General features: G+C 41.9%; 1 protein-coding gene across 2 annotated transcripts in view; it reads left to right on the forward strand.

The window, feature by feature from the left end:
- Nucleotides 1-25,041, forward strand: part of EPHB1 (EPH receptor B1) — a 384,580-nt gene that overhangs the window by 275,850 nt on the left and 83,689 nt on the right. For both annotated transcript variants that reach the window (XM_063132314.1, XM_063132315.1), the window contains exon 5: nt 15,409-15,744. In XM_063132314.1, the coding sequence (XP_062988384.1) occupies nt 15,409-15,744 (336 nt within the window). The remainder of the gene's footprint in view (nt 1-15,408; nt 15,745-25,041) is intronic.

Here is a 25,041-nt window from a genome sequence, read left to right on the forward strand (position 1 = left end):
TAGTCTCCAGTTCAACACATGAGCTAGGTGTTCTTTGTAGCAGCATACAAAGATAAGATGCTCCACTCAAGAAAAATCATTCTTCCACATAGTGTAACAAGAAAAAGAAAGCTCAACAAAATAAATGCACCAACATAAAAAATGGATCCATTTACTGTAAGTACTATTAGCCCCAAGGAGAAGACCTGGGAGTATAGGATCCTTGTGACAAACCATCCTACTCACAATTTAGGGCACTGCTGGAAGATATTCACCCTTAATGCTGAAGACAGCCCGAGAGACATTTGTATGATAGGGGAACAGTGGAGATTTTGAATCCTCTGGCTAACCACCACTCATGTTAATGACAAGTGTCTCCTATGTGACACAGAACGGACCCTAAGACAGATTTCTCTCCATCTGTCATTATATTTGCACATGAATGTATCATCTTGTGGACTCTTGGGATATGAACACAATCTTTTTTATAAATGATGTATAAATGACTTCAATCATAGAAGCTCTATTCTACATGCTTGAATATGCACACAGCTGGACCCTGCCAAAGATATGGTATGGACTGGTAGGTTATAGGAAGTGCATTCTTTGCTAGGTTATATGGGATGATTGTGGGGAGCTAAACTGATATTTAGATGAACCTGTGTTGGAAGAAGCGCTGGGCTATGTACCCTTCTTGACTTGTCAACCTTGTGATTCGGTGGGGGTAGAAAGGTGGAGAAGTGAAAATAGTTAACTTCCTTGTGTTTCATGATTATGGCAGATATTGTATTTGATATTTCATTTATGATTTGGGGAGAAATTGGGAGTAAACCTTGATGGGGTTTTTTTACGAATACCTGGTAGGTTTTACAAAATAACATTGTGGGGTCATCCCCCCACCCCCATGGAGTGCTTACTGGGCTAACCTGAGTGGCTCCAAGGGAAGATGCTGTTGACTTCTATTCCTTGTGACTCCCATTGCTGCTTGCCTGCATAGGAGGTGTATATTAACATACTGCTTTCTGCAGTTATGCTCTTGTAGGTAACTATGCATGTACGGTTATGAGAAGTCTAATGTGCATCTGGAATAAGAGATTAATTTCCATATTCTGCCTCATCACTGGTAGCGGGAAGTGTAGTAGTAAATAAATCTGTTTTTATTGCCTCTTGTTATATAGCTGATTTACAGTATGTCGCACCATAGGAGTACTGTATAAAAAAGTCAATTTGTTGATTTTTATTTCTTCTCGTTAAGGCTTAATTTTAAAATGTTCTAATTTGAGGTGCCAGCTGTTCCATTTTCAAGTTGTTACATGTCATAGGAATAAATAAATTTAGTATTGTATATCTGTGGGTGCTGCTGTTCCTTGGTGAAAATCTCTGCCTTTCCAGTGTATTTTCTGCTAGGTAGAGCTTTTCGGTTGTGCATTAATGAAGTCCCTGTAGTTGGCACAATGTACACAGTTTTCATTTAATTTCTGTACATGACACAGGACAGTTACTAAAAAGCCATTCTGACTTTTTAATAGAGACTGTTTTATGTGTGTTTGATGTGATATCGAAGGATTTGCACACATTGCTCTGATCTTGCGAATGGTCCAACATATGGGCAGGGGCTAGCAAAAGCCTTGGGCTTGTATTCTCCCCGCTCCCTTCCCTTTCATGCACAAGGGGAGAATATTTTGATGATTTTTTCATATATGTTGCAGAAGTGCAAATCACACAGCTCCAAAATTTAAAGGGAATGATCTATTTACATTTTCAAAGTTGCAGGACTTCAGTATGCTTGAAAGTTATACCTTCCATTCTGGAAGCCCTTTCTGCTTATCTCAAGTATGTTCGCACATGTGTTTCTGAGTGCTGGGCTGTGGTTGTGCCATGATGCACCATGCGCTTAGAAGCCTTGCGGTAGTAACTTCTCAGAGCCGAGACTTAGTACTGGAAACAGATGCCAGAGCTGAGCCTCTTCACTTGCATTCAAGGCTGTGAATCCACCTGGTTTAAATCTCGCCTAATGCTTCTCAGAAGGCTTTCAGTGTTTCTGAGAGATGGCTGCCCGCTCCTTGGCCACATTTTACCATTGTGCTGACACACGCTGGGCAACATTCCACCAGTAAATCTATGGGAAATTGTGGGTGAGGATTATGACAATATGCTGTAAAAACCCTCTGGTAAAATCAGTTGTATTGGTTACTCCCCCCTACCCTGCGGTTGCAGGCATGACTGCAGCAGACAAGCTGAACAGTGTGAGGAATTCTGCTATAAATCACGTTCCTATACCCCAGGGCTTTATCATTCAAGTACTTCCATTTGCTATGGGCTGTATATGTAATTGTTCCCTTTTTTAGTAGATACTAGAGAGAAAAATTTGAAAAGCATAGTGGTTAAGCTCTTCCCCCACCCTGCTCCAGCCAGTTGACAGACAGGAGACCAATCCTATTGACCATCTTCCCCAACATAGCACCCTCCAGCTATGTTGTAAAGTCCAACACATCTGGAAGGGGGAGTCCAGGTTGGAGACGGCTGCTATGGACACTTTCTTCCATTTGTAACTGTCAAACTCGAGGGGTGCACAAGAAGACAGACTGGCAGATTGAAGGCATGGGGCTGATGGCTGGTCACCTGGTTCAGACTGCATGTGATGGAAAAGATACCTAGCTGAGACATTGAGAGTTGGTGCTGGTTAGAGTTGGAGTAGATGGACGAATGATTTGACTCCATATGAGACAGGTTCCTACGTTCCTCAACAGGACAAACATGTGCAATCTGCAAAGATATGTTGCACTGTGGAGTGTGCCTGTTCAGAGTTTCAGCCAGACAGCTATGCCCTCTTCCAGGATACTCTATTTCATCCTCCCCACACCAACAGACACTGAGCATTCTGTGGCCACCAAGCTTGCTCAGTGCTCATTGGGCTGTGGGTGACCCCTTAGTTCCCCTGAGCATGATACCTCCTTCTTGCTTCTAAGTGGCCTGTTTTGGCTACTGTCCTGTCTGTACTCACCAGCTGAGTTTGCTATTAAAAGGAGTAATTTATACTGGTTGTACAAAGAGATAATCTGGCTGCCTGCCTCTGCAACATTGCCTATATTAGGGTGGGCAACTTGTGGCCCTCCAAACAACTTCCATCAGCCCTAGCTAGCATAGCCAATGGTGAGGGATGATGGGAGTTGTAGGCCAAAACATCTGGAGGGCCACAAGTTACCTCTCCCTGCTCTTAGATGAAGGGAAAGCACATCAGCTCTGAGACCTTTATATCAGCCATGGAAACTAGTCAGGCTTTCTCATGCCACCTGGCTTCCCAGGCCAGGAGAATTATGGGCTGTGATGTGAATGCTCCTGCAGGAGCTGTCCATAATGCTCTCTTCCTACTAGCAGCCCCATTGGCACAGGGGCAGAACACCAGAACCTGATCCACAGGGCTCTCAGTTTGAGCCTGGCTTCATCGACTGGTAGCAAGAGATTCCCCATCTCCTCTGGACTTGCTGTCTGAGAGATACATGATACACCATTTGAATTCTTTTTATTAGGTAGGAAATCAGAGCTTATTGACCAGTATCAGAAATACAGTATATCTACCCCTTGGATTTTATATTCATAGTTATTGTCAAGGAAGGCAATGGAACTATAATGTCTATTGCTCAGCTGTCTGCCACTAAACCCTCAAGTAAGTTGATAAAAGGCTCTGCCTTTTGATTGATGGCATCATTTTAAAATAAGCCTGCCTCAGATCAAATCTCTGAAACCAGGCAAGAGGCTAGTGCTATACGCAATCAAGCCTTGAAGGTACAGGCCATAACGTTGAACAAGGAGTGGCTCAGCACCACCAGCATCCCTCTGGTCATTGGCTAGCCTGATTATGATGTCAACAAAGGGTCAGAGACAAGACTGGGGAAAGGCTGAAAAGCAATGGGTCCTGAACATAGTACATTACATTACATTACATTACATTATATTAGTGCTGTGTTGCCACAGAGGCTAGTGGATTTGAGAATATTCTTTTTTAAAAAAGATCATTTGCCATTTCTTGAAGTTTGAGGTCAAAAACACGTGATGTAAGCTTTTTTGCTCTCTTTTCCCTCTGGTGTCCTTTCAGCTCTTTCTCCTCAGCTTCTCTTCCTTCTCCACAAACTATCACCATCTGTGTTTTCTTCAGCCCCTTTCCCAACATTCTGTGCTTGTCCTTTCATTGGCCCAGCAGTCCATGACCTCACAAGAGTAAGCATTATTACTTGTGCATACTGTGACACTGGTTACATTACATGGACACAGTGGCACATATGCATTAACCTCCTCTTTGCCTCATCCCTCTCCCTTCTCAAGCAGCCCAAAGCACAAGCTATGAAGTAGTAATAAGCTTTGCACTTCCACATTCTTATAGAAGATGGTATTATACTATATTAGGTTAAAATATTTATCAACGCAAGGTGGAGTATTCACCATAAACTTTTTCAATTTTATTTTTTGGAGGGTTGGGGAATGTGCTAAAGAAAGGGTCATTAGTATTCAGCGGTAAGACAAAATCTATATATTCTCCAGGGCAGATTCACAATTGAAAAGAAATAACAGGAGGTTTCATGTTTATTTCAGTCCATTTCAAATAATGCTCTGTCAAATGCTTCAAGTGGCAGCAGTGTGGCAACAACTTGTAGACTGGTGCAATGAGAATGATGCCCTCTGCCTCTGAGCCCTCAAAAATGTATAGATTTTGCTGTTCTTTATGAAAGTTGCCAAGAATGCTCCCAAAACTCCATGAAATTTGAGGGGGAGGGTTTATCCCCCCCCCCACTAAACCTTAGTTGAGAACTAACCTTTGGTTATTGGGCAATGTGATAGATAGATAGATAGATAGACAATGTACCATTCATCCTTCATGATGTTAGATTTCAGGGTGATATACAAAGCATAAAACAAGCAATTCAATAAAACAGAGCAATGATGAAAGCAACAGATAAAACTTCAAAACAAACTAAGAACATTTGTAAAACTCACTCCCCACTGAAGTTCATATGGCTCCAATATCATTTTTTTAATTAAAAAAAACTCCTCAGAAAATGTATTTATTTCAATCTGTATTTTATTAACTGCTATCCTAAAGATTTTAGTACTGTTCATTTAAAAAGCTGCATGTGTTTATAATTTTTGGAAAGTTAGTTTTGGCTTATTATTATTATTATTATTATTATTATTATTATTATTTGTTACTGTTTGGTACATTGCCTTGTGAAGGATTTTAAGACCTTAAAGACAGGTTAGAAATCTTTTAATTATTAAAGTAAAATAGAATAAATTTAAAAGCCTGGGTATTTACAAATGTTTTGGCCTGGCACCTATAGAACAGCAGTATCGGCACCAAGGGAACCACTTTGTGGAGGTTTTTCCATTGTTGGGCCTCTAGAATTGGACTCCGAAGTGGACAGGTCAACAGTGTTGCCACTTTGGAACTTATATAATAGGAGCAAGATGAGACGTACCAGTCAGAACTATGACCAGTATTTTACCATGTATTCTGGATGTTAATGACAAAAGATGGCTTAATTACAGGTGGGGAAACAGGGAGTTTGGTTACATTTTAACAGAGCCGCCACACATCATGCTTGTGCTGTTGGTGAAATAGTATGTGTGGATGTCCAGTGTCTTTGCACGTGCATCTATCTGTGATACACTCATGGTCACAGTTTTAAGTGCAGTGGTAGTTTAGTGCATCACATTTGGTACATCACCTTTCCACTGTATACACACAGCAAAGCTTTTGCTTGCTAGATGGCTCATGACAAATACTTTAACTGTGCTGACAGGGGGGAAAAAATTAAATGAAATGGAATTTTCGTTAAAGGATAGCATTTTTCTAGCAATTTTAACAAAATGCTTTCATCTGCAGTAACCATGGCAACAGATCAGAGAAGCTCTCTCAAAGTGCCTCTCTGAATGTAATTATGAAGAAAAGGGGGGAGAGAGAAGGGAAGTGGGGAGTTGGAATGGGGACAGCAGCTGAAAAACCCTCAAGGGCTTGTGCAGAGGTAGGTTGTGACAGCTCCAGCGGAACTGCCTTGGATTCATTTTCTTCCAAGTGAGGTGCTGGAACGCTTGCCTCTTAATTATATTCCCCGATCCCAGAAGACCGGCCCACATACGTCTCTGCCACCATTGTGGTGGCACAGTGGTGCCCAGCAGAGCTGTTCCATGTGGTGTGGGGATTGTCACATGCTAGTCCCCAAAGTATTGCAGAGGAACTCTAGGCAGCCCACTGTGACCCGTTTGTTTGTAGAACACTTTGGCAATGATGTTGGTCGCATCCATCCCAACTTAGAGAGAAGAATCTTTCGGCTGTGTCTGAGGAATCTGCTTGTCTTGTTTTGATGGATACATTTCAGTGTCTTCAGCCTGAGGATGTGGGCAAGTTGCTTGGAAGATGGAGGCCAAGCAATTGCTCATCAGAGCCATACCCATTCTGCCTGATTAATGCTGCCAGAGGGGAATTGGCTAAGTAAGTGATGAATATTGTAAATAGTTCCTTGGAAGAGGGTTTTCTTCCTGTGTTATTAAAGGAAGCATTGATGAGACTATTACTTAAGGAAAAGAAATAGACTTGACCCTACTATCTTGGATCAACCTGGCTCCAATTTACCAGTTGTGAGTAAGGAGTTAAACTCCAGGCTTTCTTAGATGAAACTAATTACTTAAATCCTTTATAATCTAGGTACTGTTATATTGCATTGCGGTGGCTACAATCCTATATGGTAGAAGTTCTTCTCAGAAGACAGGGAGTGGGGTGGGGTGGGATTCCTCAAGGCTTCATCTTGTCCTGCATGTTCTTAGAAATGAAGCTGCTGGGAGAACTCATCTGGTGTTTTGGAACTGGGTGTCATCAATAAACTGATGAAACACAACTCTATTTCTCCTTTTCAACTGGTGCCAAGGAGGTTGTGGAGATCCTTTGTTATTCTTTGGGCAGTAATGGATTGGATGTGCACTAAGATGTAGTATTGTTTTGCGAAATTCTGCCTGGTCCCATGAGTGGTGTGGACCTGCCTTGGGCTAGGATGGACCCATGCCTGACTGTTTGTGAGCCCTCAATAGTAGTCATACATGGGTACTTCCTGTCTTATGGGTTGTCCCCTTTGCCTATTCCCTGCTGCTGTGTTAATGGCAGCCACCATTAACACAGTGGAGGAAAATCTGCAATTACCCAAAGGCTGGGGAAATTGCATATTTCTCCCCCCCCCCCCACCGATGGGAGCCTTAAAGCCCCTATTAGTGCAAGGTACCCTTGCATTAAGAGGGTCTTTAAGGCCCAAATTGGCATGGAGGGTTTTAAAGCTAATGGCATGGCCAGGGGAATTGCACACTTTCTGGAGGCCCTGGAAAGTATGCTTTGCCAAAGGCTTGGGAGGCTTGCGAGCCTCCTGAGCGCTTGGCAAAAGCTTGCGTTTCCCAGCTCATTGAAGCAGGGCCCTGCGAGTAGGGCTTCGTGAGCTTGCAAGGTGGGCCCCGGTTGAGCTCACCAACTCCTAATAAGAAGCTGAGGTTTCATCTATTCTAGACAGATGTACTGATGATCAGTAGACATATTGTTCCATGATTGGGAGTACAGTCTGCGCTGGATGGGGTTGTGCTCCTTCTGAAGTCTGGGGATGCTACTTTATCCAGTGTTGTACCTGCCCAGGTGGCTACTGTAGCTAGGAGTATCTTTGCTCAGTTTCATCAGATGCACCAGATGTACCATTTTGTGGGCATGATGGATCTAGCCACAGTTGCACATGCCTTTTTAGATTAGATTACTGCAGTTCACTGTATGTGGAGCTGTCCTTGGAGAGTGTTCAGAAAATGCAGCTGGCACAAAATCAGGAAGACAAAATACTAAACATTGCTCTGTTTTCAGATCATATTAAATCATACAGCCCTAACAGCTTGGGACCAGGATACCTAATGTATTGCCTCCTCTCACATGAATCTATCCATCAATTATGATCAAATTTGAAGGCACTGAGAGGTGTGGCTGGCATGAACATGAGAGAGGACCTTCTCAATGGCAGTGCCCTGGCTGTGGAAACTCTCTACAAGGAGAGATTAGATGGGCTCCTTGCTTCATGCTTTTTAGGTGGCAGTTAAAACACTTTTATTTTACCAAGCGTTTAAAGTATTCTGGATATTTAAATGTTTTTGAAGTTTAATATACCAAGATTTTTATTGGTACCTTGGGGGGTTTCATGGTGAAAATGTTTCTATAAATAAATTAAGTTTGATGGATATGCTTTCCTCAAGGAAGTAAATAGGCATGCTAGTTTGCTTTTAGATTAGATATTATGTGAAGAATCTATCTATAAAATTGATAAAATCACACCCTCTGCAATGTACAATGAAAACATTAAAAACTTCACATAAAACCCAAGGAACAAGGGAAGCAAGGCACACTGGAGGTGTCATGCAGCTCCTTTGAGGGATTGTTGTATGCAGCCAATAAAGGAATCAGGCAATATTTAAAACAGCCTGAGGAGCTTTGGACAATGAAACAACCTAGAAGATGGCTGGAATTCAGGTGTTGTAAGACTTACTTTGCCACTTCCCATGTGTCCTCAAATAGCCATCCAGCCAAGCTCTTTCAAGTGGTTCTGTCAAGCCAATTATGCCTATACCTGGCTAAGAGTAGTCTAGAGTCTGTGGTCCATGCACTAGTAACCTCACAATTAGAGTAAAGTAATGCACTCTACATGGGACTGCCCTTTTGCTTGGTTTGGAAGTGGCAGCTAGTACAGGATGCAGCAACTAGGATACTCAGTGGAGCACCTAGATATACACATATTACACCTGTGTTATAAGAACTGCATTGGGTGCCTATTAGCTACTGAGCCATGTTCAAGGTTTTGTTGTTGACATATTGGGAGCATGTCTAGACCAGGTGATATCTCAGGGATCACCCCGGGATCATCCCTGTGCATCCACATGACACACAAGGGGGCAGGGAGGGATGATCCCTCTCTTTCCCCGGAATAGCTGGGATGGCTTTAATCCCAACTTTCCCATGGTCTCAGGATCATCCTGACACCACGTGACATGTGGGCAGCCATCCCGGTTTCTTCCCAGCTTCTCGTGAGCAAACGCGAGGCTCCAGGAACCAGGCATGCGGCACAGAGCTCTTCAGGAGCTCTGTGCCCATTGGGGGTGGTGGGGAATGGGATATATATATATGTGTGTGTGTGTGTGTGTGTGTGTGTGTGTGTGTGTGTGTGAACTTATGGTAGCGATGGAGCATTCATGTGCATACTTCGATAAAAATAAAAATAACCAAAATGGCGGGCACAACCTCCTCTTCCTCTCAGGACATTGCGTGCTGCATCTAGACTGTGGGGGAGGATCTTGCAATTGCCATATCATGAGATACTCCCCCTCCAATCCCTAGGTTTAGACATGCCCAAAGTCTGAAACAACTTGGGACTAGAATACGCAGCTTACTGTCTTCACCCATACATGCCCAATCGACCCCTGAGATCTTCTGTGAAGGCCTTATTGGTTGTTCCGCAGCCAATGGTCTGTTGCCAGGCAGTGACACATAAGCAGGCCTTCTGAGCGATGGCGCCTGCACTTTGGAATACTCTCCCATGTGAAGTTCGAGAGACATAATGCCTCTTAAAAACCCACATGTTCACATAGGCTTTCCCTGATCTATGAGAGACTCTGCTACTACCCTGTTTTAATATTTTAATGTTTATAAATATATATTGTTACCTTCTTTTTATCTTGTTATATTGCATGTTGTTATGGACTGCTTAGAGACTTTACTATATCAAACGATATGAAAGTATTATAATAAATAAATAAATAAATAAAATGTTCAGTTCTTGAGTGCATAAGGGGAGTATTCAGAGGTACTGTATTATGTTTAGTGAGTTCTCTGTAGATGTGTGCTTACTATTTGTGATACAGATGTAAATTTCACACAGAGAGACACACACAATTCTTAATATTTTTCTTCCCTTGAAAATAAGTCAGTTATGGTTTCACCAAGTATGAGCAATGACAAGCTGCAATCCTCACTTTCCATGTCCTTCACTTCATTACCTGTTTACCCAGAACACACCTCCCAGATGGGATCCCTAACTCCATGTGGATGGGAAGACAGCAAATGAATATGGATGGGGGAGAAATCTATTTAGTTGCCATTTAATTTACCTAATTTTATTCTTTTAATTATACATTAAGCAGAACTCAGTGATCCGTTGAAATTTGCAGACCTCTGAATTTTGCAGTGTTCTTCGATTAAAAGAAATGCATACAAGAAATGCATGTGTGCATTAGGGGAAAGTGTACACAGAAAAGTGTAAAGTAGTGGAAAGATGTTAAAATGGATTTGATTATGAAAATTGCTTGCAAAAATGTGCATATTAGTCAAAATTGCATGCAAATCTGAAGATATTAGGAGAAATACACACGACAAATTTGTATGAATTTTCAGGTGAACTTAACAAAACATCTTCAAAGTTTGGGATAAATTGAACTATAGATTGGAAATATTAGAAAGTGAGAGAAAACAAAATAGAAAAATCAGTCAATCCCTAAAAGCACAGGAAATAAAATGAAAGGAGACTTCAAAAGTGTAGAAAACACATTTATCATTTCTCCTTGAAGAGTTGCTCCTCTGGAAGAGTTTTACAAACAAAATGCAATGGGCAATAAATGATCCTGTATGTTACCTTTGTTGACTCCTCCTCCTTTTCTCCGGTTAAATAAGGCATCAATCCAACTGTGAAACCCTTCAGAAACCATTTTATTTTCAGCTCCATCTTCTGCCTAAAGCATTTCGTAGCAAAAATAAATCAGTCACTACTAGTCCATCAATAATTTGTTTGATTACTCACATTAATGGGAAGTCCCATTGTTGTTTTGCACATAGGCATTTTAAACATATACTCATTTTCATGCATGTCTTCTCACTCCAGGTCACACACTGCACAATTGAGTTGATAGTTTTGGAGCTTTAAAAATTTCTGAATCAGTCTCAGATAAGCATACATCATGGTGGTAGGCACAGGATATCACAGGAGTTGGGGAAATTATGTGAGATGATTTGTCACAGGTGTATTAAAATATGCGAATGTAGATGGTTTGGAGCACATAGGTTAAAATATCGCAAAAATGTAGATTTTAAAATAATGTGTAATGATTGCGGATGTAGTCATGACAACCAGGAAAGCTGTCTTGTCTAGGATCCGTTCAAAGCATGATGGATTTCCAACTAGCCACCAGAATTTGGAATTAGAATTGCCAGAATTGCTATATTTGTTCTCAGTTTTTGTTTTGAGAATTTTGATGGCAAGTTTGCTCTAGCCTGAACTCTGTTCTCTGGCTTAGGAAACAGTAGCTCTGCTCGGAATGAATCACTATTGTGCTTGTTTAATAGAGCTTGGCCCATTATGCTGTTTGCTTTGCCTACAGTTTGGCCACATTGTTGACTCATTCTGTTTGTCATTCTGTGCAGCCCAGAGATGTGGTGGCACAACTGTCTGCTCTGAATTTGTGTTATATATGTGTTCTTTTGACTACTCTTTCCAACATGATCCACACTGTATTTGTTCATATTGAATTTCCATTAATTGATTCTTGCCCCATTTCCTCAGCATATAAAAACAGTGTTGCACTTAATTCTTTCCCTGCAAAGTGCCTGCAGTCACTCCCAGAATGGTGCTGTCTACAGATTTGATATACGTACTCTGGTGTCCAAGTTGCTAATAAATATAACTGCATAGATTGTAGACACAGAAGGAGACCCTGGTAGGACCTCACTAAATACCCATCCTTTCAGCCTGACATATTGAACCGTTAATAACTGTTCACTGCTTCTGACATTTTCTGCTAGCCTGTGTCTGTTTTTACAGCATGTGGGCTTTTCTGAACCCTAACAATATGTTTCATGGAACATTTTTTTCCAATGTACTGTGTCACCTCTATTTTATTTGTCCAAGATGATATGATTTGTGCAGATTGGATTTGGCTTTCAGTGGAGTGTGGTTGTGTAGGAGACTTCTAGCAGTATAAGCTTGCAGTTTGAATTCTCATCACACCTTGGAGTGTAGTGGTATCAACACAGATTGGCTGAGAATGGGTTGATATAGCAATATAAACAGACCAGAATTCTTCTGTTCACATGATGTCAAAACTGAGATAGGGGGCAGTTCTTAGGAGCACCAGAAGTGAAAGACTGCAGTTGTTATTCTTCTAGAAGATTTGGAGTGGGCAGAGAGTGTTATACTTGCCCACTGTGAATTGCCCCTGTCAAATCTTTCATTTTCCCTATTTGATTTATCTTCAGAGTCTTGTGATACATGTCCCTGCACCTAGGATTCTGAGGCGAGGGTTAGTGCAGCACAAATGACAAACAACTGCCCAGATACAACATATTGTGAAATCAAGGAACCAATACTGGTTACTGGTATTTGTTTTCCATGTCAAACAGTAGGCATTTATAAGGACTAGAATATAGAAGGATATATTCTTCCAGACAGATGGCTCCTAGTGCTAATCACAAGATATTGTGCAACTATTCCATCTTTCCCTCCATAATGGATTTTCTGTGGAGAGAAAAAGAGATGGAAGAAGCAGTGGGAAAACATAGGAGGATTCTGTGAATGAGGCAGGGTGATTACAACATCTGGGTCTTTTTAGCTTAGAAAAAAGGTGGAACAGGGAATCATGACAGAGGTATATAAAATTATGCCTGGTTTGAAGAAAATGGATAGGGAGTAGTTTCTCTCCCTCTCTCTTAATACTAGAACCTGGGGTCATGCAATAAAGCTGAACAGTGGGAGATTCAGGGCAGATAAAAGGAAGTACTTCTTAACAGAGCACAAAGTCACACTATGGAATTTGCTGCCACAGGTTGTAGCGATGGCCACCAACTTGGACAGGTTTAAAAGGCGATTAGACCAATTCATGGAGGATAAGGCTATCAATGAATGCTAGTTATGATGGCTATATGTTATCTCTGGGATTGGAGGTAGTATGGCTCTGAATAAAAGTTGCTAGGGAACATAACTGGGACGATGCTATTGTGTTCCAGACCTGTTTGTGAGCTACCCATAGGCATATCTGCTTTGCCACTGTCAGAGCAGAATGCAGAAATAGTAATGCCTGTGGTCTGCTCCAGCCTGGCTCTTCTTACATCCTTGTGTTCACAGTAAAAGCCTTGTCTGAAAGCATCCATGGATTTTGGTGAAATTTGTTGAGTGATTCTAGGTGTTGAAATAATCTCTTGTGAACCACCCAGGGAGCTTCAGCTATTGGGCAGTATAAAAATGCAATAAATAAATAAAAATAAATGTAGTGGTTGCATAATGAAGTGTTTATCTGATCAAGTCAGCACTGGCAGAAGACACTGTGCTGCCTGAGGAGGATGGTGGTTACCCCTATTAGTTTACAATAGTTTTTGCAGCTGCATTAGTGGTGTCAGTGCTCCCACAATTCCCTAGGCCATCTCACCCTTCAGTGCTGCACTCTGAGGAAGGGTTCTTTCCTCAGAGTGAGGCATTGTACGTGAGGTAGCCCTGGAGAGCGCTTGTACCACTTGGCTTCAATGGCAGCAAATACTGTTTAAAAATTGTTGAAAGTATTCTAAAGTTAAATTATCTTTAAATAGTACTTTCCACTGTCATGACAATGCTGTAGCAATGCAGGTGCTCTCTGGGGCCCACAATGCCTTGTTCCAAAGATGGACCCCTTCCTCAGAGTGAGTCAAGTGAGGGCCCATGCTCAAGAGAGCCCTGCAGAAGTGTCTCCAGCTGATTTCCTGCAGCAAGCACAGCATTGATAATGCTCTCCAGCTGGATGGTGAGCTGGCTGACTGGCAAGCAGATGTGTGGGTGGCAGCAGCTGCTGAGGGGGTGCAGTGGTAATGGTAGCAGTGAGTAGCCCAGTGGGTGACAGATGGAGATCACGACTGAGTCCCTGCCCCTTCTGATCTGCTGCCTGAGCCATGTGAGTCAATATAGTTCATTGTAGGTCTGGCCCTGGGTCAAGAGTTACAAGATGCAGAGTCCATGTCCCCACTTCTTGCCCCTTGATGAAACCTCCTCTGTAGTGTTCTTGTATTTTTCCCACTGGCAGCCATTCTGAAGTTCCTCCTCTTCCTCCTTTGTCTCACTCTTATCAGTCACCCCACTGGCAAAGTTTACTGCCATTAGCCTTTTCACATTTCGAAGCATACTGTACTCCTCCTTATTTGACCCTAGACATAGCTGGGAGAATTGTTGGGGAAATGCCCAAAAGGCAGCTTTTGGACTCAAGTGTGAACTCTCCTTTCCTTCCATTTTTCTCCCTTCAGGAAGGGTATTATATCAATTTTCTTTTAACTGTATTTTGTTTCCAGTTCCTTGAATATGTGCTGCCAGGGTGACTGGTGGAGTTTAGAAGCATCATCCTGGCCAGCTGTGTGTGTGTGTGTGTGTGTGCATGTGTGTGCATGTATGCACACCCTCTCACTCGTAATTTATATGGATGACGTCAGAAGCATTTGGAGAACATTGAGTAAGCTTGTCTGATTGACCATTAAGAGAAGAACCAAGGTCCTCTTAGATTTGAGAGGGTTATGCTGTATGAATTGAGAGTCTCTTGTAACCCACAGCCAAACCCAACATCCCATAAATGTTTTGTGAACTGGTGGGGCCCATGAAACTAAGGAGGGAAAGTATAACAGCTTTGAAAATGTGCAAGATACCATTCACAGAGCAGGGCAGCTGAGTGGTATAATTTGATAGAATCATAGTGGGAGGGACCAAAGGCCGTTTAATTTAACCTCATGCTCATGCTCAAAATGCAGCAATCATCTAAATAGCTGAGGTCAAAGCAAGCTGTAAACTGAGAACATGTGCTCAAGATGTAGGTGTCTGCAGGACAAATAGCTCATGGAGATCCAAACAAGTGAGCCAAGGCATGGTGGAAGGCAACGTTCCTACTGTTCTGTCCATAAACATAATCATTAGCAACCAGGAAAACAACTTTCAAATGTGGCAGATTGGTAACTGAAGTTAACAAATAGCTGAAGATCACTCAGATTACCCAAGCCACTCCACAAAAGAAGACAAAAACTCTCCTAGGACCATAACTAATGAATCTGACCTGGGAAAAATTATTTTACAGTCAAGGTGATCAGTGAAATTCTGTGGGAGCTAAACATGTCCATCAAGTTTCCCAACTGGAACTTTTGGGAGAGGGCACAAGGTCATGCCACATAAAAAGAGAAATGCTCAAGGTGATTGATCCTCGTGGTCCTCAACAGAAGTGCCACAATAGAAAAACCACAAGAGACATTTCTTAATTTATCCATAAATGGTTGAATCCCAATTTTCTAATCTCTGCAACATCTTAGCAAAGATATACATTGTATCACAGAGAGACATTTATTTGCATAACCTTTTCCTGCAAATTGTGTTTTAACAGGTGTTCCTTCTGGGCCCCGCAATGTAATCTCTATTGTTAATGAGACATCGATTATACTAGAATGGCATCCACCTCGGGAGACAGGAGGCCGTGACGATGTGACCTACAACATTGTCTGCAAAAAATGTCGGTCGGATCGACGTAGTTGCTCTCGCTGTGATGACAATGTGGAGTTTGTACCAAGGCAGCTGGGCCTTACAGAAACTCGGGTCTTCATCAGCAACCTATGGGCCCACACACCATATACCTTTGAGATCCAGGCTGTTAATGGAGTTTCCAACAAAAGTCCATTCCCACCACAGCACGTATCAGTGAACATCACCACCAACCAAGCTGGTAAGTGCCGCAGTAGCAACCCAAAGACCTCCTGTGTGATTTTTTTTTTTCATGGCGCAAAAAGGAAACTAGAGATTGCTTTAAGGCAGGGGTGAGGAATCTCAAGTCCAAGGACCAAATCTGGCCCACCTGGGGTCCCAATCCAGCCCTCCGGGGTTCCCTAGATGTCCAGGGCTCCTGGACAGAGGATGCAAATTTACATGAGTAGCCCCAGGTTTCTTTAAGCTGCTATGAATTAAAAAGTGACATGACCAGAAGTCCCAGAAGTGCTATTTTGCCATCCTTTGCTCTTTGCACTACAGAAATGTGTTCTTTAAGAGCACATCAATTTTGATTGTCCTTTCGATGAGTCTTTTGCAACAAAGTGTGTTAAGCTTTCATAGGAAACAAAGGATTTTAAAGATACTGTTAGAATTAAGTTATATCAGCAATATGGATAGTCATTTACCCTGAAGGCTTATAGTGAGAATAGAAATGTGGCTGTTCTCCTCTAGGCCTTTTCATTTCTGCTAAGAATTCAAGCTCTGGATTGATGTCAGTAAGAATCCGTTCTAAGTATCACAGGATAGCTAGGCAGCTTGGCCAGCCTTGAAAAATGTACAAATGGTAGGGATTGTGCCATTCCCACCGAGTGAAGATGCAGGAACTCTTCTGTAGCTTTCTGGCTCACTCACAAAGTCAAATTACACTCTGTAGGTGGATGAATCCTATCTTCCCAGATTTATTTATTTATTATTATTTATTTAAAACATTTATATCCCGCCCTATATCACTACGATCTCAGAGCGGCGTACAGATAGAAATATTCTGCAGTTTGAGTGCTGGGACTATGAGATTCCCAAAACAGAAGCACCGCCTTCAAGTATGATACCTGGATCCATATTACTACTAGTGCACTAAACAACAATACAACAACAAAATCGTATAGAAAGGCCGACAATTGCTTTCAGAGTTTGTCTCTTCATCCATTTCTCTTTTCCTCACAGATTCTTTTTTAATCACCACGGGTATTTATTTATTTATTTATTTTATTACATTTATATACCGCCCCACAGCTGAAGCTCTCTGGGCGGTTTACAACATTAAAAATAGTAAACATTAAAAGTATACATTTTTTTTTAAAAAAACATAAAAACAGTATAAAAACAGTATCCATTTAAAAACAACAATTCTGGGGTCCATTAAAAACAAACTTAACATTGTTAAAATGCTGTTAAAATGCCTGGGAGAAGAGAAAGGTCTTGACCTGGCGCCGAAAAGATAACAACGTTATCCTGAATAAGTGTATCACGGTGACCTGCCTTGGCAAAGCAATGGAAGGGAGCTGTAGGGGAGGTGGAGGGGGTAGCCAGATGGTGGTGGATCTGTGAAAAGCAAGAGCACGTGTGCATGTGTTCACTCTGAGAGGTGGGGAAGGGACAGCTACCAGGTGGTGACCCTGGCCTAAAGTTTAATGGAGTGAAGAATTGACAGTAGATGGCAACAATAGAGGACAATCTGTTTTGGTTTTGTTACAGAAGGCGGAAAGTAATTTCTGCTTTGTATGATACATGTAAAATGGGAAGTGTTTGCTAATTCCACACCCAGGGGAGCATTTGCAACAAAAACCTGGCACAAATATTTTAGCGTCCCATCTACAGGGAATAAGAACTCTGTCAGGTTGTCATGATAGGTTTGTGCCTGGATGTCATTTCTATCTCTTAACCATGTGCAATCCAACTTACCTCTTGTATCTGTGCACTTTTGTCTGTCCTGCTTGCTTACTCGTCTACCCCATTTCGACATCTACCCACCTGCCCATCTGCTCCTCCATTCATCTGTAGCTGCCTCCCCTCGGAAAGCAAGGGGCCTCGGAGTGGCCTTAGCATGAACAGGTCAAACACCCTTTGGTCTATTGTCTAAGCTTGCATTTCCCAGAGCACTATCTAGCCCTACTCTGCCTTTCCTTCTGTTTCTGCCCAGATCCTTTGCTTTGTTATCTTTTTTTTAGGTGTTGTTCCCTCTGCTCCTTTTCGTGCCTTTTGTCATCACTCAGTCTATTCCCCACCTGTCCATTGATGGTTTTCTCCTACCCTATGTTTGCCGCAAAGCCACGATGAAAGTTCGTATGCTTGCATTGTATCCGGGCTTCCTCCATAATTATCCAGCCGAAGCGTGTTTGCTCTTGGTGCATTAAGAATGCGAACAATGTTTGAAAGGCTGCAAAGATAAAATATATATTTGGCAGTTAGCTATGATGTGTTAGCATTCAGCACTTGTTTAAGCAGGTTGAAATGGGGTTCCAACCACTGGAAGCATTTAAAGTGAGGTTAATGGAAATGCGCAGGAGGAATAGATGGTGTATATTTGGCACCAACTCAGACATTGAGGCGTAACAATTTATTTTTGCTGGCCTCCTTTCATTGTTTTGCCACGGACCTAAAAATGCAATATGTTTCTAACTGCAAGAGTTACTGCCTAAGCAGACAATAACAGGAAAAGCACATTATTATAGGCAGCTGTATCTCCATACACAGCCTTTCAATGGGAGTGCGCATTCACAGAATCTGCACAGGGCTTTATTAAAAGCATGCATGAAAGGAAAGAGAAAAAAGCAGACTCCCAAGTAATGACAAATGATGGAGAAAATTGCACGCTCCGAGTTCACACACAAAAAAGTATTTATGTCAATTCTTTTCTCTTTAATTAGTCTAATTAAGCATTTTTTAACAGAAACAAACTTGGATGCCTTTCTCAGGTTCATAAGAACTGATCAGTACCCTCATCTTAGCCATCTGTCTGCCCATTCACCCATCCATCCATCTCCGCACTACTCTTCCTTTCATCCCTCTGTAACAGCTATCTCCCCATCTGTCCATCTTGCCATCCAAAGAGCCCTCCACCCAAAGAGTTTCTATTTAATTGCTTGTATCTTCAGGCTGCCTTCCGCTTTTCCTCCCAACTTTTGTTGGTGTGCCTGGATGTCTCTTTAAACAGTCGTGAGAACTTCTGCATTGCTCACAGTTTTGCCCACTTGCCTGAAAGGTTATTGCTGTGTGAAATGTTGCTAACTGGGTCTATTCCCAGAGCAGCAGGGCTGTAAAATACAAGAATAGCACATTGAATTTCCTTTGTGAGCAAATTGCAATCATAGGTGTAAATGAACACAAGGCGGCCTTGGTGCTGTTTTGTTCTCTCCCCCCTCCCTCTCTTTCTGTGTGTGCACATGGGTTTTGCTGTCTCTGGCTAGTGGCCTGCCTGATATGGAGACTGCTCTCTCTCATCCAGCAATGCTCTCTGGATTTTGGCATCCAAGCTAAAGGTGTGATGATTCATTTCCTCCAATTATTTTATCATTCTGACCTGGGCCAGTGGGAATTTGTCACACCTTACCATTTTAGACAGACTTGCAGTTTTTATATTTTTCTGAAAGATTCCCACCCGCCACACACACCACATTTTCGTACTTGAACATAGGGTAGGATTTTCCAAAATGCTCAGTAATGACCTCATTCCACCCTTGTGACAGTCATGTGGTTCTTCTTCTTCTTCTTCTTCTTCTTCTTCTTCTTCTTCTTCTTCTTCTTCTTCTTCTTCTTCTTCTTCTTCTCCTCCTCCTCCTCCTCCTCCTCCTCCTCCTCCTCCTCCTCCTCCTCTCCGCTTTCATATATATAATTGTTTGTATGTCCTCAATGGACTCAAAAACCATACGTCCAATTGTTCTGAAACTTTTAGGATATGTTCTAACTCTGTCTGGGATGGTCTTTAGGTGTAGTGAAAATTTCGACCACTATCTTGAACCAAAAAGGCAGCAAATCAAAAAAGTTTTGCTGGAGAAAGAACTTTGCCAACAGTGTGTTCGCCAGCATATCTGATATGTTCCATTTGTGTCTTTTTCATGGCAGTGATGTATCTCACATTCTTTCAGTGTAATGGGAATTTTGCGGAATCTTGTAGCTCCTCAGCCAGTGGATGTTCAGTACAAGATTGCACTCTTACACATCTGAAACTGTAATGGTTTACAGCTTTGTGACTTACATCACTGTTGCTGAAACACAAACCTGTGTTATGGTACAGGGCTAGTAGAGCTGGCAAGCTCTGTTCTCCTTCCTGAGGGCCAAGCTCGACAGGACCTTTAACATGTGATTTGCACTTGCATGAGTGACTTTTTAAACTAAGAACTGATCCCCTCCCCTCAAATCAGATTGGGAACATGCCATGAAGAGGACTTTCCTTTCATTGCAAATAGGAAGCATGAAGGTGGCGGGGGGTAGTGGACTCATTCCAAATGGGACTATGGTGGGTGCTCCCCCCATTATACAATCCTGATATGTCTTGTCATCCTTATCCACTCCCTTTGTTAGGTACTGGCTTCTTTACCTCCCACAAGGTCAATGGTGGTGCTCTGCTTGAGACTGGAAGATCATCTAGACCACAGTGGTCTGAACACTGGTACAGGTCTGCCAAAGACCTCTGCTGTGTTCCGGCCAAGAGAAGGTACCAGTGAGGTACAAGGGAACAAGAGCCCTCTGCTGTGGAACACACCAAATCTTAGGTGTAGGATCAGACCGTTAAGCTGGGAAGTCACTAAACCTTAATTTTATTCTCTTTTGAACCACATAAACAATGATCCAAAGTGAAACTAACTCAGCTTGGCTTCATTCTGAAATCTAAACGTAAGATGCTTCAGCCAACTGAGTGATGCTTGGAGATGCAAGTGTAGGGTGCCTTGCCAGGCCTTGCCTAGAGTAGCAGCTTCCAGCCTGCAGGGTTCAGGCACAATACACTCCAGTGTTAGTGAGGTTAGGCATTTCTTTCCCCTCGATTTCTGGATTGAGTTTGCATCTTGTGTTTTTGTTTTGTTTTTAAAGTCATTTCCACACTTCAGTTTAATTCTTTCCCTCTGTGCAACAATGCTGGGCAATCTGTCTGAATGAGCAAGGATGAGGAAGCCTCAGCACCACCACCCGTCCACCTGTGCACCAATTTGACGCCGATCATCTTTGCAGCATTATCCATGTTAAGCAGGCAGGAGCACCAGGGGGGTTTGTGAATGTGGCAATTAACAAAACAGCAATCAAGCTAAGTGTTTAATTTCGGGAAATTATCGTCTTCTCTGAGCGGTTGTGGAAAGATTAAAAAAATAAAATAAAAACCTAGGATTAAATCTGTTGTGTAAACAAAGGCAGTGCTGGACTGTCAACATCACCCACTGGAAAGAATAAACACCCACCTCACTAAGCGTATCTCTGAACACCCTCTCACTGCCTGACCCAAAGCAGGAAGAGGAGCATAAAAGCAGGATTCACACCACCTACATCTAATATGTGGAATCCCCCCCTCCACCCCCACCCACCCCTACCCTATAATTTGAACTAAATATACATAGTTTGTGTTGAATACTGGCAGCTCTAATGTGATTTAGTGTCTAAAGCAGGGCTTGCTCAAGACATTTTCCTGCCTCAGGCGAAGGACAAGATGGCACCGCCTCCCATTCCATGTACAAAAGCTGACTGGAATGGTAGCTTAATCTTTCTTCAACACTGGCATTGGGACAGCATCCTCCACCACACCTGAAGACAGTAGGCTAGCTTAGTGGGTGCGGGGCAGGCTGCATAATCCACAGGTCTCTCCTCCAGCACCATGCTGTCACCTCCCAGCATCTGTCACCTGAGGTGACTGCCTCACTCTGCCTAATGGTAGAGCCAATCCTGGTCTAGAGCTGTCTTCCCCAACATAATGCCCTCCAAATATGCTGGACTACAAAACCCACCATCCCAAGCCAGCATGACCAATTATGGTTGTTTTAGTCTTAACACATCTGAAGGGCACCAGGCTGGAGAAGGCGGGTCTATCATGAGGGACTTGGTGTGTCACTTGAGGTGAGTTGCTGGAGAACTGTGATTAGTATCTCCTGCACTTGAAAAGAACAAGAAGAACATAATAGCAGCCATGAGGGAAATTATTTTTGTCCTTGTTGTTATGGCATTTATATATTGTTTTTCTGCCACAGTGACCCTCGAAGTGGCTTGCAATCAATATAAAACTAAATAATAAATAAATAAATACAAATACCCCTGCCTCTTTGATGCTGCAAAGATAATTGGTGAAAAACCCATGTACAGGTGTATGGTAGTACTGAGGCCTTTCCAGCCTTACCTGTTCAGGGGGTTGCTCAGAGTCATCGTTGTCGTCATCATCATCATCATCACACACACACACACACACACACACACACACACACACAGGTAATATGGTGCTGAGGGAGGGGGAGTCTAACTCTTTCTCCTGTGCCATTTACCTGATAACATTTCCCCACCCCCACTGGGAAAAATGTACAGCTAACCTCAGAAATCTACCTGCATGTTTTTTTTTCCCATAGAGCAAACAAATAGCAGCTTGAGGGGAATTTTAATTGGGAAAATGGCATGGGGGAGGGGGTGTTAATCCTCCCCTCCCCAATATCACAAGATCTTGTTCTGATTTCCAGTCATCCCACTAAGGGCTGCTATGAAGAATAAGATTTTTTTTTTTTAAAATCCCTACCGGAAATCCTAATCACGTTTTTTGATGTCTCACCTAGGTGACACCAGGGAGATCAGATCTTCACTCAACCATGAGTGTATCTGGGGGCACATTTAAGCGAGTTGATGGTAGCTTGAAAGAGTCAATGTTGCCTGCGGTCTGCACACTTGTCCCTTTTGACCCAGTGTTGTCTCTGTTGAAGTAGATTTTGCAATTACTCCTAAAATCTGTGAACAGAGATGATAGTGGGATGAATGTGCATATCTCAGGCAACTGTTCATGTATTTATTGTAAAATCATTTATGTCTCATCTCTCCATATGCCCATATGCTCAAGGCAGCTTTCAATAATATATATATATATATATATATATATATATATATATATATAGTTTTACGGAATCTGATGATAAACTAACACACTTTGGTAACAGAAAAACTGGGTCATTAGGAAACAAACAAAATAAATCCAGCAATTTTGAATTAATCCCGCCTTATCATGTCCAATATGAGGCAAAGTATAAAATATGGCTTTTCACTCTGCCAGGTATTATGTTTTCACATTTTAAAAAAAGCACATAGAAACTGATCATAACAAAGGAATGCTTCTGCTGTAATTATTTCCAGTTTTTGCAGGGCAGCAGGGGGGAAATAAAATGTATCATGCCAATCTTAGGATAGTTGTGATGGGCAAATTCCCCTCAGCTTGATTCAGAATGAGGCTAGCAGCATGAATTTCTAAACTGAGTCGTAGTGCTGGTTTCTGTGTATCATATTGCCCTAAAATTCCATCTACTTTTGGTCCAAGTACTGAACACATTTGGTCCAGGTACTAATCAGTAGGGATGAATGCAGCTGTCTGTTTTGATTTTTTTTAACTTCCAAACTTTTTGGAGCACAAGTTGATCCCATCCCATTTTCACATAGTTGTGAATTTTGGAAGGGGAGGGAAAGGTCAACATGAAAATATATGTGCATTTTGTATGTATTTCCCCTAATGTATGCCTTTTTTGTGTGCAGTTTCCCCTAATGTATGCACTTTTATTCATATTTTTTTATTGGAAAACTGCATTGCAAAATTTGGAGGTGTGAAATCTGAAGGATAATTGCATTCTGGTTGGCACATTAGTCCGGGACGTGCAAATTAGTTTGGGAAATGCGAATTAGGTGGGTTTGTATTAAAATGGGAAATAAATGAAGTTCACCCCCAGTCTTCCTAATTGCAAAGAGTATACATGCAAGAGCATCGAATTTCTTACCCAGCGGTATCTGTAGGGGGTATTTTCAAGGCTGCAAGCAGGTACGGCCAGGCACAGGAAAGCTCCTAAGCCTTGAGATACTGGGCACATCCCTGGGCTTATCTAGACAAGCTCTAGAAAGCTTCCCCCACCCAAATTGTATAGGTTATACAAATGTGTTTCATGCAGCCTCTCTCTTAGCATTCCATTTAGCTTTTATTTTCTTCCGCTTTCAGCTTAGGATGACGACAAAACCTTTCCTCCCGGAAGCCTCAGTGTTAAATGTAAATTAGATAATTGCCAGTTTCAAAAATCAGCAACACCATTAATTTCAAGTAGAAAAGTAGTGGGAGGATTTGTTGATATTACTCTCCAGGCTTATTTCCGGTCTTGGAACCTGACCCAGAGAAAAGCAGCTACATGTGGGGTGCAAGATAACAGATGGGGTTCCACCCGATTGCCCGCCACTTCTCTACCTCAAATCCTAGAGCCCACTCCCCACTGCTTTATAGCTAGTTCATGCAACCTGTTCTTTAAGGCATGAGTGTGACACTATAACATGTGGCTAAACTCTCATTTTAATTTTCATGGTTGCAAAGAATGATGAGCCTGGATGGATGAATCTGTCAGTTTTACTTTCTTCCACATTCATTTTTTTTTTTAAAAAATAAAAATTTCTCAGGTCCTTTCAATCCCACAAATGAAGAAATTTTGGCAAATTCTTATCCAAAGCAAGCAGAAACAAACTTATCACTGATCTGCACTGGCCAAATTCAATGCAAGTAGCTATTCTGTGCATTGTGATGGCCATGTTCTATCTGCCTGCAATGTGGCCATTAAAGATGAGGAGCCTGCCTGAAAAAAAGTGTTGGCAACCCTAATTAAGCACTAACATGGCTGAATACATGGGGATACACAGCCATGGTAAATGGAATAGGCACATACCTAATTCATAGCTCATTACCAAACTTCAGGTGTATATATAATACCTAGTCTTAGGTGTTTTCCCTGCGTGCTTGAAGAATCTACATTCACTTGTAAATTCATCAGTTTATAATGGCAAAGGGACAATTAAAATTACAGTAGGGAGGGGGAGAAATACATGTCTTCCAGAAGAGGAACATCAAATCAGGGCAGTATTTAACTTCCTTTTTGGGGACTTAGGATCCTCCAGCAACCAATGACACTTGATCCTCAGTGGAGAGCTGTTTAGATTACAGATCCATGAGCACATTCAGATTGGTAGTCAGCTTTATTTATTTATTTATTTATTTATTACACTTTTATACTACCCCCATAGCCAGGGCTCTCTGGGAGGTTTACAGGAATTCTAAAATTAAGATAAAAACAAGTATACAAAATTTAAAATTCTAAAACTCAAAATATATACACATAAAGCATTAAAAACTGTTTTAAAAAGTTATCGATATCATTGCCACCTGTATAAAATATCCATCTATGTACCGGTGGAGAGGTGATTGACTGTCTGTAAGCAGCATTCTTTTGTGCACCATTAAATTAAGAGCCTGGCACCACTGCTCACCAGGGGTCTAAGG

The sequence above is a fragment of the Elgaria multicarinata genome, chromosome 8, assembly GCF_023053635.1.
Source record: "Elgaria multicarinata webbii isolate HBS135686 ecotype San Diego chromosome 8, rElgMul1.1.pri, whole genome shotgun sequence".
NCBI lineage: Eukaryota > Metazoa > Chordata > Lepidosauria > Squamata > Anguidae > Elgaria > Elgaria multicarinata.